A 12872-nucleotide genomic window follows, 5' to 3' on the forward strand; every position below is an offset into this window, starting at 1 on the left:
AGCAGTGATGATTCTTGTCAGCTGTTGAGGAGCAGAGGGGAGAGCTTGGTGCGCTCGATAACTCACTAAGTGCTGCTGTTTTTATCCATTTCACTGAGTGTTTATTCGAAACAAGGAACACAACTAAATCTGACTGTGTAAGGCCCTGTTGAGATGCCTATTGCCTGTTTCATTCTGTTTTGTTTTGTTATTCATGCACTTCCTGTTTTATTTTGGAGGTCGATCTTCATCATTCCCCACTTCCTGTCAAGTTGTCTGTCTGCCTGTCTCTGACTCTGAACTTTGAGTCCTCTGTTTCCTTTTCAGCTCATTGCAGACTAATTCTCATTATCACAACAATCAATTAAAAGGGGAATGCCAAGTAAAACACCTTCAGAAAATCCAAACGTCAGCATTTCATATTGTGTTTCAGCATTGTCTGACTTTTGCCTTGTGTTGCAAAGTTAAACAAAATGATGTGCAAACTTAAACACTTGATACAATCTGATTTAAAACTTTGTGTTTTGTGTTATGTGAACAACTACTCAAAGAAATATTATATCGTATTGCCTTTTTGGGGAAACTGTTGATCAGAGTGAGGTAACAGAAGAGAAAAAAAAACCCACAACATTTCTAATTCTGTGGCAGGCAATATCAAGGTACTGTCAACTTTCTGTATGTGCCATTAATTGGAAAAGTTTAAACTCAAAGCATCTTACAGAGTCAGTGTCTCTCTTTTGTTTTCCACATTATACAGTATCTTTTTTTCCCCTTAAAAAGGAGTGATTCTGTCGATTGAGTTAAGTACTCAATCTGTATTATCGCAAGCGGCCTGAAATAGTTTTTCATCAGCCCTTTTTTCTCTTTTGATCCTTTCACAAAGAACAGTCAGTTGGGATATACCCCTTTTCTTATTCATCAAGCACTTTGCAATGAAACAATGAAAAGATTAACAATGCAATGCATCAAAGATGGTCTTCAAAAGAAGTGTGCATTTTCCAGTTTTCCTGAAGCTGTGCACCGATGTAGATAACAAAGGGAAGTTGAGAGTCAAGAAATAACGGCCTTAAACCTCTCCAGGGGAAACACCTCTGTGCTGCCACTATGTTCTGACCAAATGCAATTTTCTGAGCAGCACACTGCTCTTCAAAGAGAAGAGAAATTGCTCTATCACAAAAGGCACAGTAGAGAACTGTGAAAGGGTGGTGGGTGTGTGTGCTGGTGGTTTCGTGTGGTGTCTGTGTCTGTGTCTGAGGGGGGACAGTTTGAGAGAAAGTCTTTGACTCGAAAACTACATAAATTAACAATTACATAAATTATCCATCTCCTCAAATCAGAAGAAAACATGGAAAGGTCAGGAAGATGTTTGAGTGAGTGGAAGGACTCAACTTTAACTTTTTACTATAAGCTTTGTCGTAGACGAAGTCTTTAAGTCTTGTCTTCAAAGTTACAAGAGTCTGCCCCACCCAAGCGAAACTGGGAGTTGATTCTGTAGGAGAGGAGCCTGGTAGCTGAAAGAGCTGCCTCCCAATTTCCTCTTGTAGACTTAAAGAACCACAAGTACTGACACTGGGATGATAAGGAACTATTACAATGGAGATTGGTCATTAAGGGCTTTGTAAATTTGGAGAGGTATTTGAAATTCTATTCTGAATTTTACAGAGAAACTAAAGCAGGAGAAATGTGCTCTCTGTAGTTCCTGTTATACTTGTGCAGCAGCCTCTGAATCAGCTGAGGGCAGTTCAGAGATTAGTTGGGACACCCAGATAGCAATGATTTACAGCAATTCAGTCCTGAGGTAACAAATGCATGGACTAGTTTTTCTGCATCCTCTTGAGACAGGGTGTTTCAGATTTTTGGAAAACTGCACAGGTGTAAGAAGGTCGTCCTAGAAGCCTGTTTTATGTGATTAAATTAAAAACACGTCTCCTTTTATGGTTAATGATTATCTGCAGTTTCAGTAGTTAATGACAAAAAATAGCCAAAAAAAAAGGCAACAATTTTTTGCATCACATTTAAATAATGAGGCCAAATGACCAGCAAACTACTGAAAAATAAACCTGCTTTAATTACATTTAACCATGTAGGCGAATTAAGTAGTGAAATGGAATCTAGCATCCAGGATCCAAGAGTTTAGGAGCTATAAACTTAAAGGAAGCATGCTTTAGTCCTGAGGCCGGTCTGAGCTGCAATCAACATGACTTCATTATTTGACTGAACTGCCAACTACTTCCATTTCATTCATTAATTTATTAGTTTTTTGTCCTCCTCTGTTTGAATCACTGAAAAAAATCCCAGATTAGAGCTGGAAGAAAGTTTGCACTAACAAGCCCAGCTCTTTTACAAATGCAGACCTTGACTGTGCAGGATTTATACTCCTTATACATTGAAAGAATTGTACGGCCCTGTCATCTATCTGCCTCCAGCCAATGCTATAGGTGGTGCCCCCCGAGACTGCTGCTCCAAGCTGAGCTGCCATGTCTGACTCCACCCCCAAATGCTCATGTTCCTCGCTCCTGCCCTGCTCCCTGCCAGACTGCCATTCCTGCTTCATACCTTTGCATTTGAGCAACCTATTCCTGAACCCCGAACTGAAATATGAACCTGCACTATGTTCATGCCTGGTTTTCGACATTTGTGCTCTCTTCCTTTCAGCCTCGTACATGGGCTGTGACAAAATGTGAAAATTATTGTGCTGTGCAACTTCACAGCTGTCAGCACTGAGACAAAATAATGATGGTTAGAAAGTGTCAGATATGTCAGTATCAATGCTCACTCCTGAGTAAATTACTCTGTAAATCAGGCAGGGAGCCTTGACTGAGTGAACAAGGGAGGGAGTTTTAACACAGCCTATGACCAACAAAGCAGCCACATCAAACCTCTCAGTTCCTTTTCAAATGTTTGTCTTCTGTAATAATTCAACAGTTACAACAACAATTTACTGGGGGAAGAGTATAACAATAAAAAAATGTGTTGTAGTACAAATTCTGAGTGTATACCCTCATAGATGCTTATTTCCTTGGGATTTCTAAAGTTTGTTAAAGCTCTTGTTCTCATTGTTCCTTATAACACGTTAACATAGGTTTGAATATTTTAAAATATACCTTAAGTCAAACTTTATTCATCCAAACATCCATTCACAAGTACACAGAAGGGATGAAATGTGGTTTTTGTGTAGTCAGTGGTTCAGCATTTGACCTTAGGCAATCCATCCAAAACATACGTAATAATTTTATAGTATAATAATAGAAAAGAGGATCATTGAAACTGATGTCCAAGGTTGACAATATGATAATCAGGTCAAAAATGGAACAGTTTAGTGAGTTTCTTACAGCTTACTTACTTGCAGCCAGACAGAGATGATAAATTAGGTATTGACATTTTGTTGCATCAAATACCATTCAGAGACATAGGAGAGGCCTCCAGCAGTTTTGCTTTAGCTGGGTTCACAGGAAAAATGGTAAAATCGCCTCAAAGCAGAAATACTGGCTCAAAGTTTCTCCAGTGCAGCGGCAGTAGTAGGTGGTGATGGGCAGACCTCCTATTTCGTGCAATTTTATACTCCTATCAAGGATTCGAACCAAGGATTCATGAAAAAAAAAAAAAAAACACCCCTCTGCCTCCTCAGCTTTCTCCATCGGCCATGGCCCTCCTAGCTTGGCCCACACCACTGGTGCCCACAGCTGTTATCTCCAACAGTGTCAAGGCTGTTGTCAAGGACCCCAAGGGCCTCAGCGTTGCTAAGCCCCAAATCAACCAGAGGTCTGGGGAGGGAGGGTTATCCTCCAAAACAATAACTACTGTCATACCACAGAGATTAGATAAGAGAGGGACAGTTAGACTGTCCGAACAGAGAAATCTAATCCATATCCCCTGCAAGAACGCACCATCCAGTTCTACTCCAGCTAATCTTAAACACACAGTACTCAATGTCAGATCTTTAAATAACAAATCTTTCTTAGTTAATAGTTTTATTTCTTCTTACAGTCTTGATTTTATGTTTTTTACCGACATGGCTCGACGAAAACACAGCTAATGCAGTTCTAATTGAATCTAGTCCACCTCACTTCAATTTTGTGTCTGAAACACGACAAAACCAGAGGGGTGGGGGTGTTTCTGACATATTCAGAGACAACATATTTAGCCACAAATTTTCATTTGGGGTTTTTTCATCATTTGATTATGTGCCATTCAAAATGGAGCTAAAGCAATCTTCCATACTTTATATCATCCTCTACAAACCACCACAGAATTGTTTTATTGACAATTTTACTAAACTACTCTAAGTTCTGTGCACTGATTTTGACTGTTTGGTCATTATAGGTGACTTGAATGTGCATGTAGCCAATGACAGGCAAGCTAAAGAACTCAGCATGTGACTGAGCCCACCCACAGCAGAGGGCACACTCTGGATGTGCTCATTACCAAAGGTGTTTCTTTCTCAAATGTGAACGTCGTCGATGTGGCTTTATCTGATCATTTTTGTGTTTTCTTCAACTTATCTGTTACACCCAAACAGGTAGCTGGGTCTGCAGTTGTTCAAGGAAGACTCAAAAATGACAGCACAGGGACACAATATATGGAAATGGTTAGGTTTGAAAATACCCCGCATTCTAATGCTGATGACCTGTTGAACTCTTTCACAGCAAGTGTTTTAAATGTGTTGGATACCATTGCTCCTGTCAAGGTTAGAATGGTTAAAAGTAGGCAAAAGGCACCATGGAGTGAAGAAGACTTGGTCAGGGCACAGAAAAAGCAATGCCGCAGAGTCAAAAGGAAATGGTGCAAGTCAAAGCTTCAGATTCATTACCAGATTTATAAAGAAAAGCTGTGTGTGTTCAACCAGACTTTGCGTGAACGAGGGAGAGTTATTTTTCGAAAATCATCACAAACTGCAGTAACAACTCCTGTATCCTGTTTGCTCCAGTGAACAGATTAACAGACTCTCCAGTTTCACTACCTTTAGACCTAATATCTACATCAAAGTGTAATGACTTTGCAATATTCTTTAATGACAAAGTTCAAGGAATTAAAAGTGTGATAACCTCCACAACACAAATAACTACTCTATATCCAGCTAGAAACCTAGAGCTGACATATTTCACACCTGTCACTGACAAAAAAGTCAAAGAGATCATCTGCAGTCTGAGTGCATTAACGTGCTGCCTTGATGAGTTACCCACAAGTCAGTTTGTTACCACAACTTGCCCAACTAGTTAACATCTCAATTAAGACTGGAACGTTTCCAAAAGCCTTAAAAACAGCCTTAGAAACAGCTGTCATCAAGCCTCTTCTAAAGAAGAGTAGTCTTGATGCCACAGTGCTGAACAACTATCAGCCCATATCAAACCTACCATTCTTAGGCAAAGTCCTGGAAAAAGTTGTATACCAACAACTTACTGACTTTCTCCTGTCTAATAGTGTTTTTGATACTTTCCAATCAGGCTTTAGGCCCCACCACTGCACTGAGACAGCTCTGATCAAGGTGACTAATGATATCTGCCTGAACACAAACACAGGCAAAGTCTCAGTCTTAGTTCTGTTGGACCTGAGTGCTGGCTTTGACACAGTTGACAATGTGATCTTATTACAGAGGTTAGAAAACTGGGTGGGAATCTCTGGTACTGCTCTAAACTGGTTTAATTCCTATCTTGAGGACAAGACGTACTTAGCTGAAATTGGCAACTGTGTCTCAGACCAAATGTCTATGACCTGTGGAGTTCCCCAGAGGTCAACACTGGGACCCCTATTGATTAATCTGTACATGCTTCCATTTGGCCAGCTAATACGCATTTATAATGTGTCTTACCACAACTATGCAGATGACACCCAGATCTATGTGTCACTGACAGCAGATGAACATGGGCCTATAGATACACCCTGTCACAGCATCAAACAGATCAGTGTGTGGATGCAAAACAATTTTCCCCAGTTAAGCTCAGACAAACTGAAGTCATTGTCTGTGGCACACAAAAACAAAGAAAAAGAGTCATCAGTCACCCCGAGACTGGCTCTCTAGAACCTAATAATCAGGTTAGAAATCTAGGGGTAATTTTAGACTCAGACCCGAACTTTAACAGCCACATTAAATCAATAATCAACAGCATCATCTAAAAACATTTCCAGAATCAAAGGAATAGTGTCCAATCCAGACTTGGAGAGACTAATTCATGCGTTTATCTCCAGCAGGTTAGACTACTGTAACGGCCTGCTCACTGGACTCTCTAAATGAGCTGTAAGACAGCTACAGTACAGCCAGAATGCTGGTTGAGTCCTGACTAGAACCAGGAAATACGACCATATTAGTCCAGTGCTCAGGTCTCTGCACTGCCTTCCTGTTACTCAGAGAATAGACTTTAAAACAGCTCTGCTTGTGTACAAGTCTTTTCATGGTCTAGTACCAAAGTACATCTCTGACATGCTAGAGCCATATGAACCATCTCGAGCTCTGAGAACCTCGGGGAGTGGTCTCCTGGTGGTACCCAGAGTCTGGACTAAACATGGTGAGGCTGCATATCAGTTTTACGCTGCTAAAGTCTGGAACAGTCTAACAGAATATGTGAGACAGGCCTCAACTCTGACAACATTTAAATCCATGCTGAAAACAGTTCTATTTAGGTTTGCATATGACAACTTAAAGTTTTTTTTTTTTTTTAGCTTTTCATTCATTCAATGATTATTTTATGTTTTATGTAATTATTTTATTTTCCTTCTTGTAATTTTTTTCTGTATTTGTAAAGCGTTTTGAATTACCCTGGGTACAAATTGTGCTCTATAAATAAACTTGCCTTGTCTATCAAAAACCAAAGCAGAAGCTTGTCTCTGACTCCTGTAGTTAATCAAGGTAAAAACAAACATAAATTCTGAACAGAAAAACCAACGTGTTGTGTTCCCTTTATGGGTAACTTCGTGCACCACCACAGATGCCCACTGAAGATGAATGGAGGGGCAACTATAAAACTTAATCCAATCTATTCATTGAGGTTGGTGAGTAGAATGCGCAATGTTCAGCTCCAAATTAAAAACCATGTCACATGCAAGTGACTACTGGCAACAGGGTTGGGCGCAAGAGCTGCACAGTTTTATGGCAGAGACATCACAGTCTGAGAGGTGTACTTTTTGCCACAGGGAAAAATTTGTGCATCAGTCATATAGTTATAATGTCAGTGGACTGTTAGAACACATTTGTTTGACCTGTTCCATGGCATTACTTCATACATCTCCCCCACAAGGGCTTAATTTCTAAGGACAGCACCACCCTTCCATCATTTTGTAGTAGGAAATTAGAATAAAAAGATAAAAAAGGTAGAAGTAAACATGTACAGAGAGCCGAGGGAAATCAACTAAATAAATAAAAAGCTTAAAACATTGTTTGATCATAAATTTTAACAAGGACTTGTTGGTACAGATTCAAAACATTTTTATATGCAGACTGATAAATGAAGACCAAAGTGATTACTGTGAGACATGACAAAGAAACAATGAGAAAAAATGCCGGTCTCTGCCTTTGGGAATAAAAGACACACATGCCCACACGACAACTGGGATGACTTTGTGCCCGGGAAGAGTTCAATTCGAACTAGCAGCACCCACAAAAAAAAAAAAGAGTTACACACTTTTCCTTCAGTTCACTTAGAGGTTTGTTCGGGGTTGCTGTCGGGGTTCATCATTCTTTAAACCACCATAAATATGTAATGTTATGATTTTACATTATGTTTTCACTGCACTACTATCAAATCAAATGTATTTCATTAACAATGATCATCATTTATAAGGGATACATGATATTGCTGAATAAATAATTCTCTTTATGGTTATTCCTCTCATGATGCAAATCTCTCACAATACAAAATCCTCCTGCTGGCACCTATATAACCGGTGGTTAACTGCAAAAAGCAGCATATTACATTTATCTGGTGGATAATTTGTGAGACTCTTTCTTAGCCGCTGGCAGTGACTTCCTGGAGTCTTGAAGAAACACTTCAGCTCTCGATAATACCACCATATGTTGTTTTTATGCTTTGTGTTTGTTTTTGTAGTTTTTTTTTTTTTTTATGAAATAACTGAGCTGCAGCATATAATTTAACAAGTTTAAGTAAGTTTTAACTTCCTGTTTGAGTCTTGAATCAAAGTGCTCAGACTCGTATAGCTGGGTGTTGAAACCATCAGGGCAACAAAAATCCAATTGTAATTCTTCATCCCAATTCACACATAAGACTGATATGCTTCTATACAAAAGATGGTGCGAGCCCATTTGTGTTCCCTCATGACATCTGACTCCTTAAAACGTACCACTTTGAAGTCTTCCGCTCTGCATTCAGTGCCATGGAAGTGGCAGGAGAGCAGCATGTCGTTGATGTCGTGACCGGTGCGATCATAAAACTCCCGCATGTTAAACGGTCGGGGCTTGAAATTGTGGAAGTCAGCTTTGACCTTCAGGCTCTCCAGGACGCCCTCCTCCACAAGGTGAACGTCCCTGATCTCGTACCTTAACAGAAAGAGAAGGATACCTCTGTGAAATATTTTAGACTTTTCTAAATGAAAATTTTATGTTCTGGATTTTCATACAGATTGATGACCAGATTCATTCATGTCCTTTTTGTCGTCAGCGTGAATAATCCCTGCTTGATAATAAATCACACTTCATAAAAAGTGAATTTCAGTTTTAAACCTTCTTGCACACCTCAGGGAGTTTTATGGATCTTTAACAGTGAACGTTTACTTCAGAGTAAAAAAAAAAAAGGGGGGGAGTGGGGGGGGAGAAGGAGTCTTTCTGTGGCATTTTCTGTCTCTGTCTGAAGTGACCGTGATAACAGAATGTAATGTTTGATTGTACAGTATGCAATAAAGCTCAGAGAAGAGCTGTAAGGGCCTATAAACCCAGTCATCCATTTCCTGTCAGTGCAGCAGCTTCAGGCCATATTCTACTACATCTCCAATCTAATTTTCCTGGATTCAGACATGGAGAAAAATGTTGATCTGATTGTTTTGGCCACGAGGACATTTTGCCAAACTTTCATGCAAATTCTGAAATGGACCGATAGCGCTCTTAAATGTAAGTCTGGTGAAAAATGAAAGGAATGGTAAACATAAAGTAAGGAGGACTCTGAAGGAAGTCACTCATTACAAGTATGCTCATTATTTTTGTCAGTCAGTGAGTTCTTCCGTCACATCTTCCACTACAAGGAGACATTTCTGCTAATTGCTGTCTATGCTTTGATCCAAATCCCACATCAAAAAAAGCTAATGAACACATGCAGGATTAGATACCCCTTTTCATTTCATTATGTATTTTCTTATGTATCCTATGATATTATTAGGGAGGGTAGATAATGGCAGTGTTCATGTTTATTAGTCCACAGCTTTGGTCCTATCAGAAACCTCGACAACCACGTCATATTCACATTACCCAGATGTTATTTACACAATTACCCAGATGCTAATGCTTTTCAGTTCAAGTTCTGAATTGTTAAATTCAACATTAGCCCTCATTTGGAGTCAAGTTTCTGATCATTTGGTGATTTAAAGTTCAATATTTACTCTCTTTTATCTTTTCACTTCACTACCTCATGAAAAAGAAAAAAGCCTCCTCTTTAGTTGCTAAATCCACCACTATGTCATCAAAAGTGATGGAGCTAACTGTTCCTGTATCCAGTGTGGTGGGCTGGGCAGGTTGTGAACTGTGGATGTCCAGAGCATTTCTCCTCAACAGCTACCTGCTGGAGGGGAACATGGCGCTATGAGAGCAAACATGCAGCTGGCCAGCCAGACAGTGAGCCAAAGTTCACTATAAATTTCTGTAAATCTGAGAGCAGCAGGTTCAGGTGATAGTTGATGGGTTCATTAATGTTAGTATAGCTGTAAACTCTTCAATTTGTGTATCATTCAACATTATTTGAAGGCAATTCCATCTGATATTTGTGAGCCACATCTAAAATATTATCTGGTCTATAAATTAGATATTAATATGATATGTTAAGGGTTTAATTTTCGGGTGCCACAGAAAAACTTGGATTCCAATTAAATTGTTCAGTATTTTAACTTTTGACTGTTTAATGACATGGACAATTGATTTCACCTCATGTTTCATCATAACCTTATTACTAATCATCTCTGTCTTTCTTTGTAATTTCTCATAAGAATCAATAGTCATGGCATATTATTGATCGCTTGGTATTCAGTTAGATTCCTGTGAGTGAAAGAGCAGGCAGCCAGTCAAATCAGTCTCATGCAGAGTTATCGGCAGCACAGGGAACTTTTCATTTTATTGGACACAGAGCACAAACATCTGACCATGTTGTCGCGTATTAATAGAGAGCAGAATAGCTGCTACTGTGCCCGCTCTCTATTCCCACTGTGATATCCCACTAAGCTATTATTAAAAATATCACAATTTTAATGGACTCGCCAAATAGCAGACCTACACTATCACTGTGTGAATTGAAAAGTCTTTTAGAATTTTTTGGTTTTTATATGAATGCAGCTTCTGGGGTGAATGTGGTCCTTTATTGAGCTTGAGTGTAATATTGTTTGAATGCAGCCTGTTTCTATCCATCACCTGAATAAGAATGAGATGGAGAGGTTTAAATTCTTTGAGGTACAAGTGGTCATTTTGGACATAAAATTACACTGTAGTTACATATTAACCATTCAATTTCTTATCAAACTTGGAACAAGTTCAAATGATGCATATCGTTTTCATTTTCACGAGGACAAAACTCCATTTAACAGTCCAACTGAAACCCTCAGGACTTAAAAATCAATAATAACTGGCCTCATTTATCTAAGAAATTGCTTTTACATTTTTTGTAACATTGGGTGTAGGCTAAGCCCTATTATAGCAAAGAGTATTTTTGTTTGATTGAAAGAGAACTTAATTGAAGAGAGGCATTTGATCCTCGCTGCTTGTGTAGTGGGCAAACCTGCCAAGAAGGCACTTATGAGATAAAATCCCATAAGCATGAGCCGTCAGGATCGACGAAGGCTGACACTTGCAGCTTAAATATCATGCCACAAGACATTTCCCAGATCAGTGACTCCAAACATGGGAAGTAAGCAGAGAATAGTCTTAAATGGATTTCATGCCACAAGCACTTTCATTTCTGGCTGGGGGTATATAACAGCTAAGTGTGCCATTTCATCGCCTCTCTTGCCAAGGGAGGCAGGATAATGAGTACTAAACCTACTTCAGAATGTGAGAGTTGAGATGACTACACAGAAAAGGGAACTTAGATGGAAAAATCAGTATAGTTTATACTCCAACTTTAAATAGTCCTCCTTATGATATTAGGAAATGTATTCATGTAGAAATATCTAGATGGAAAGTAGTGATTATCAGTGACACCACAGTCACAAGGAAAAAGGCCAATTTTAGTGTTCAGCTTGGGATCTTCACTAAAGATTAAGGGCAAGAAGTTGGCAGAGTATCCACATAATTTAAAACCACCAGTGGCCACTGGAAGCTGTCCTGTCCTCGATATCTTTGACTGACAGAAGCTTACATCATTGGGGTGCTGAGTTTTTGTTTTTGACCAAGTGTGTGCACATGCACACACTTGGTCAAAAACACACACAACCTCCTGAAATGCATGTGCTGAATAATATTGCCTTGGTGATTATTTCATTATCACCGTCTCTGTTGACACTTGTACAATATTACAACACCACAGTGATGGCAATGTGTTTATCGAACAGCTGCCAAAAGCAGGATTAGTCCCAGTCTCCCTCTTTTTATCTGACATCGTTCTCTTCTCTCCTCTGCAGTATGAACATCTTTGTGCATGATTATAATCACTCAAGATGTTCATTCAAATTTGGCATTGAAAATAAACTCAGGAAATCTATTTGACTGATCAGATGAATTAGATCTAATATGCAGTAGTTTGTTTTGCTGAAGGTTCAGAAACATGAAGATCTAAATTTAAGTTCTATATGAACAAATAACCAAAAGCATCTGCCATTTCACTTGTAATCAAAGGAAGTGGGCTCTCCACATCTTTGTCTTCTTCGCAAAGAGTACATGCTGCAGCAAGTTCCAGTATCCAGAGTTACTTCAGCTGCACCAATAAGATGGCTGGAGTTTTCGGATTACACCGCCTCAGTTAATTCAAGCCTGGAAAGCCACTTCCAACACAGCAAGACTCAACAAGACAAAAACTCTTAAAATTTGCTCTGAGAGAGACATAAATAAGACAACGCACTTTGAAAATACTCCATTAGAAGTCATGCATTGCAATACTGACAATGCAGTTTTTCTGTTGGTTTGTTTGCCACATCAAAAGACAGCGCCTTTTTGACACTTGCCATTCTAAAAAGCCATGTAAGGACACTTGATCTATGAAACAACAAAACCAAAAAACCAAAACAAAACAAAACGCACATCTATGGTGTTGAGATCTATGAATTGCAACAATTTACAGCAGCTCTGGATAATGACGGTTGTCCTTGGCAGAGGACTGGGCTCTACACAGTGCCATTGTAGTAACTGAGGCATCTTTATGTGAGCAGCATTTTACTGCTGTAGATGGTTGAGGTGGAGCCAATTGTAATAATTTAATATGCCAGCTAAAGTTAAATCGCTATTAATAAACTTGCCCAAACCATTATAGTCCTTTTAATTAATATCTTAATCTGCAGAGTTATAATAGCTGTCAAATAAATGTGTCAGTGCAGTAAAATATATTTCCCTCTGAAATACAGTAGTATTGAAGAATAAAGTGGTATCAGAAGGAAACTCTGATGCCTCTGAACTCATCTGCAGAATGTAGTTACATTACACCATGCCAACTGGCAAGTATTGGCCCAGTTTATACTCTTTATTTATCTTGACAGACAGTAAAAAGGGAAAGGTAAAGAGTTTTTGTTCACTGATTAGACATTAAAGGAGGATAAAA

The 12872-nt window shown here is 39.1% G+C and overlaps 1 protein-coding gene across 2 annotated transcripts in view; it reads right to left on the bottom strand.

Annotated features, from left to right (window-relative positions):
* The window catches only part of LOC115046356 (acid-sensing ion channel 1-like), a 40267-nt gene that overhangs the window by 26927 nt on the left and 468 nt on the right, over positions 1–12872 (bottom strand). For both annotated transcript variants that reach the window (XM_029506675.1, XM_029506674.1), the window contains exon 2: positions 8272–8467. In XM_029506675.1, the coding sequence (XP_029362535.1) occupies positions 8272–8467 (196 nt within the window). The remainder of the gene's footprint in view (positions 1–8271; positions 8468–12872) is intronic.

Source organism: Echeneis naucrates, chromosome 7, assembly GCF_900963305.1.
Source record: "Echeneis naucrates chromosome 7, fEcheNa1.1, whole genome shotgun sequence".
Classification (NCBI taxonomy): domain Eukaryota; kingdom Metazoa; phylum Chordata; class Actinopteri; order Carangiformes; family Echeneidae; genus Echeneis; species Echeneis naucrates.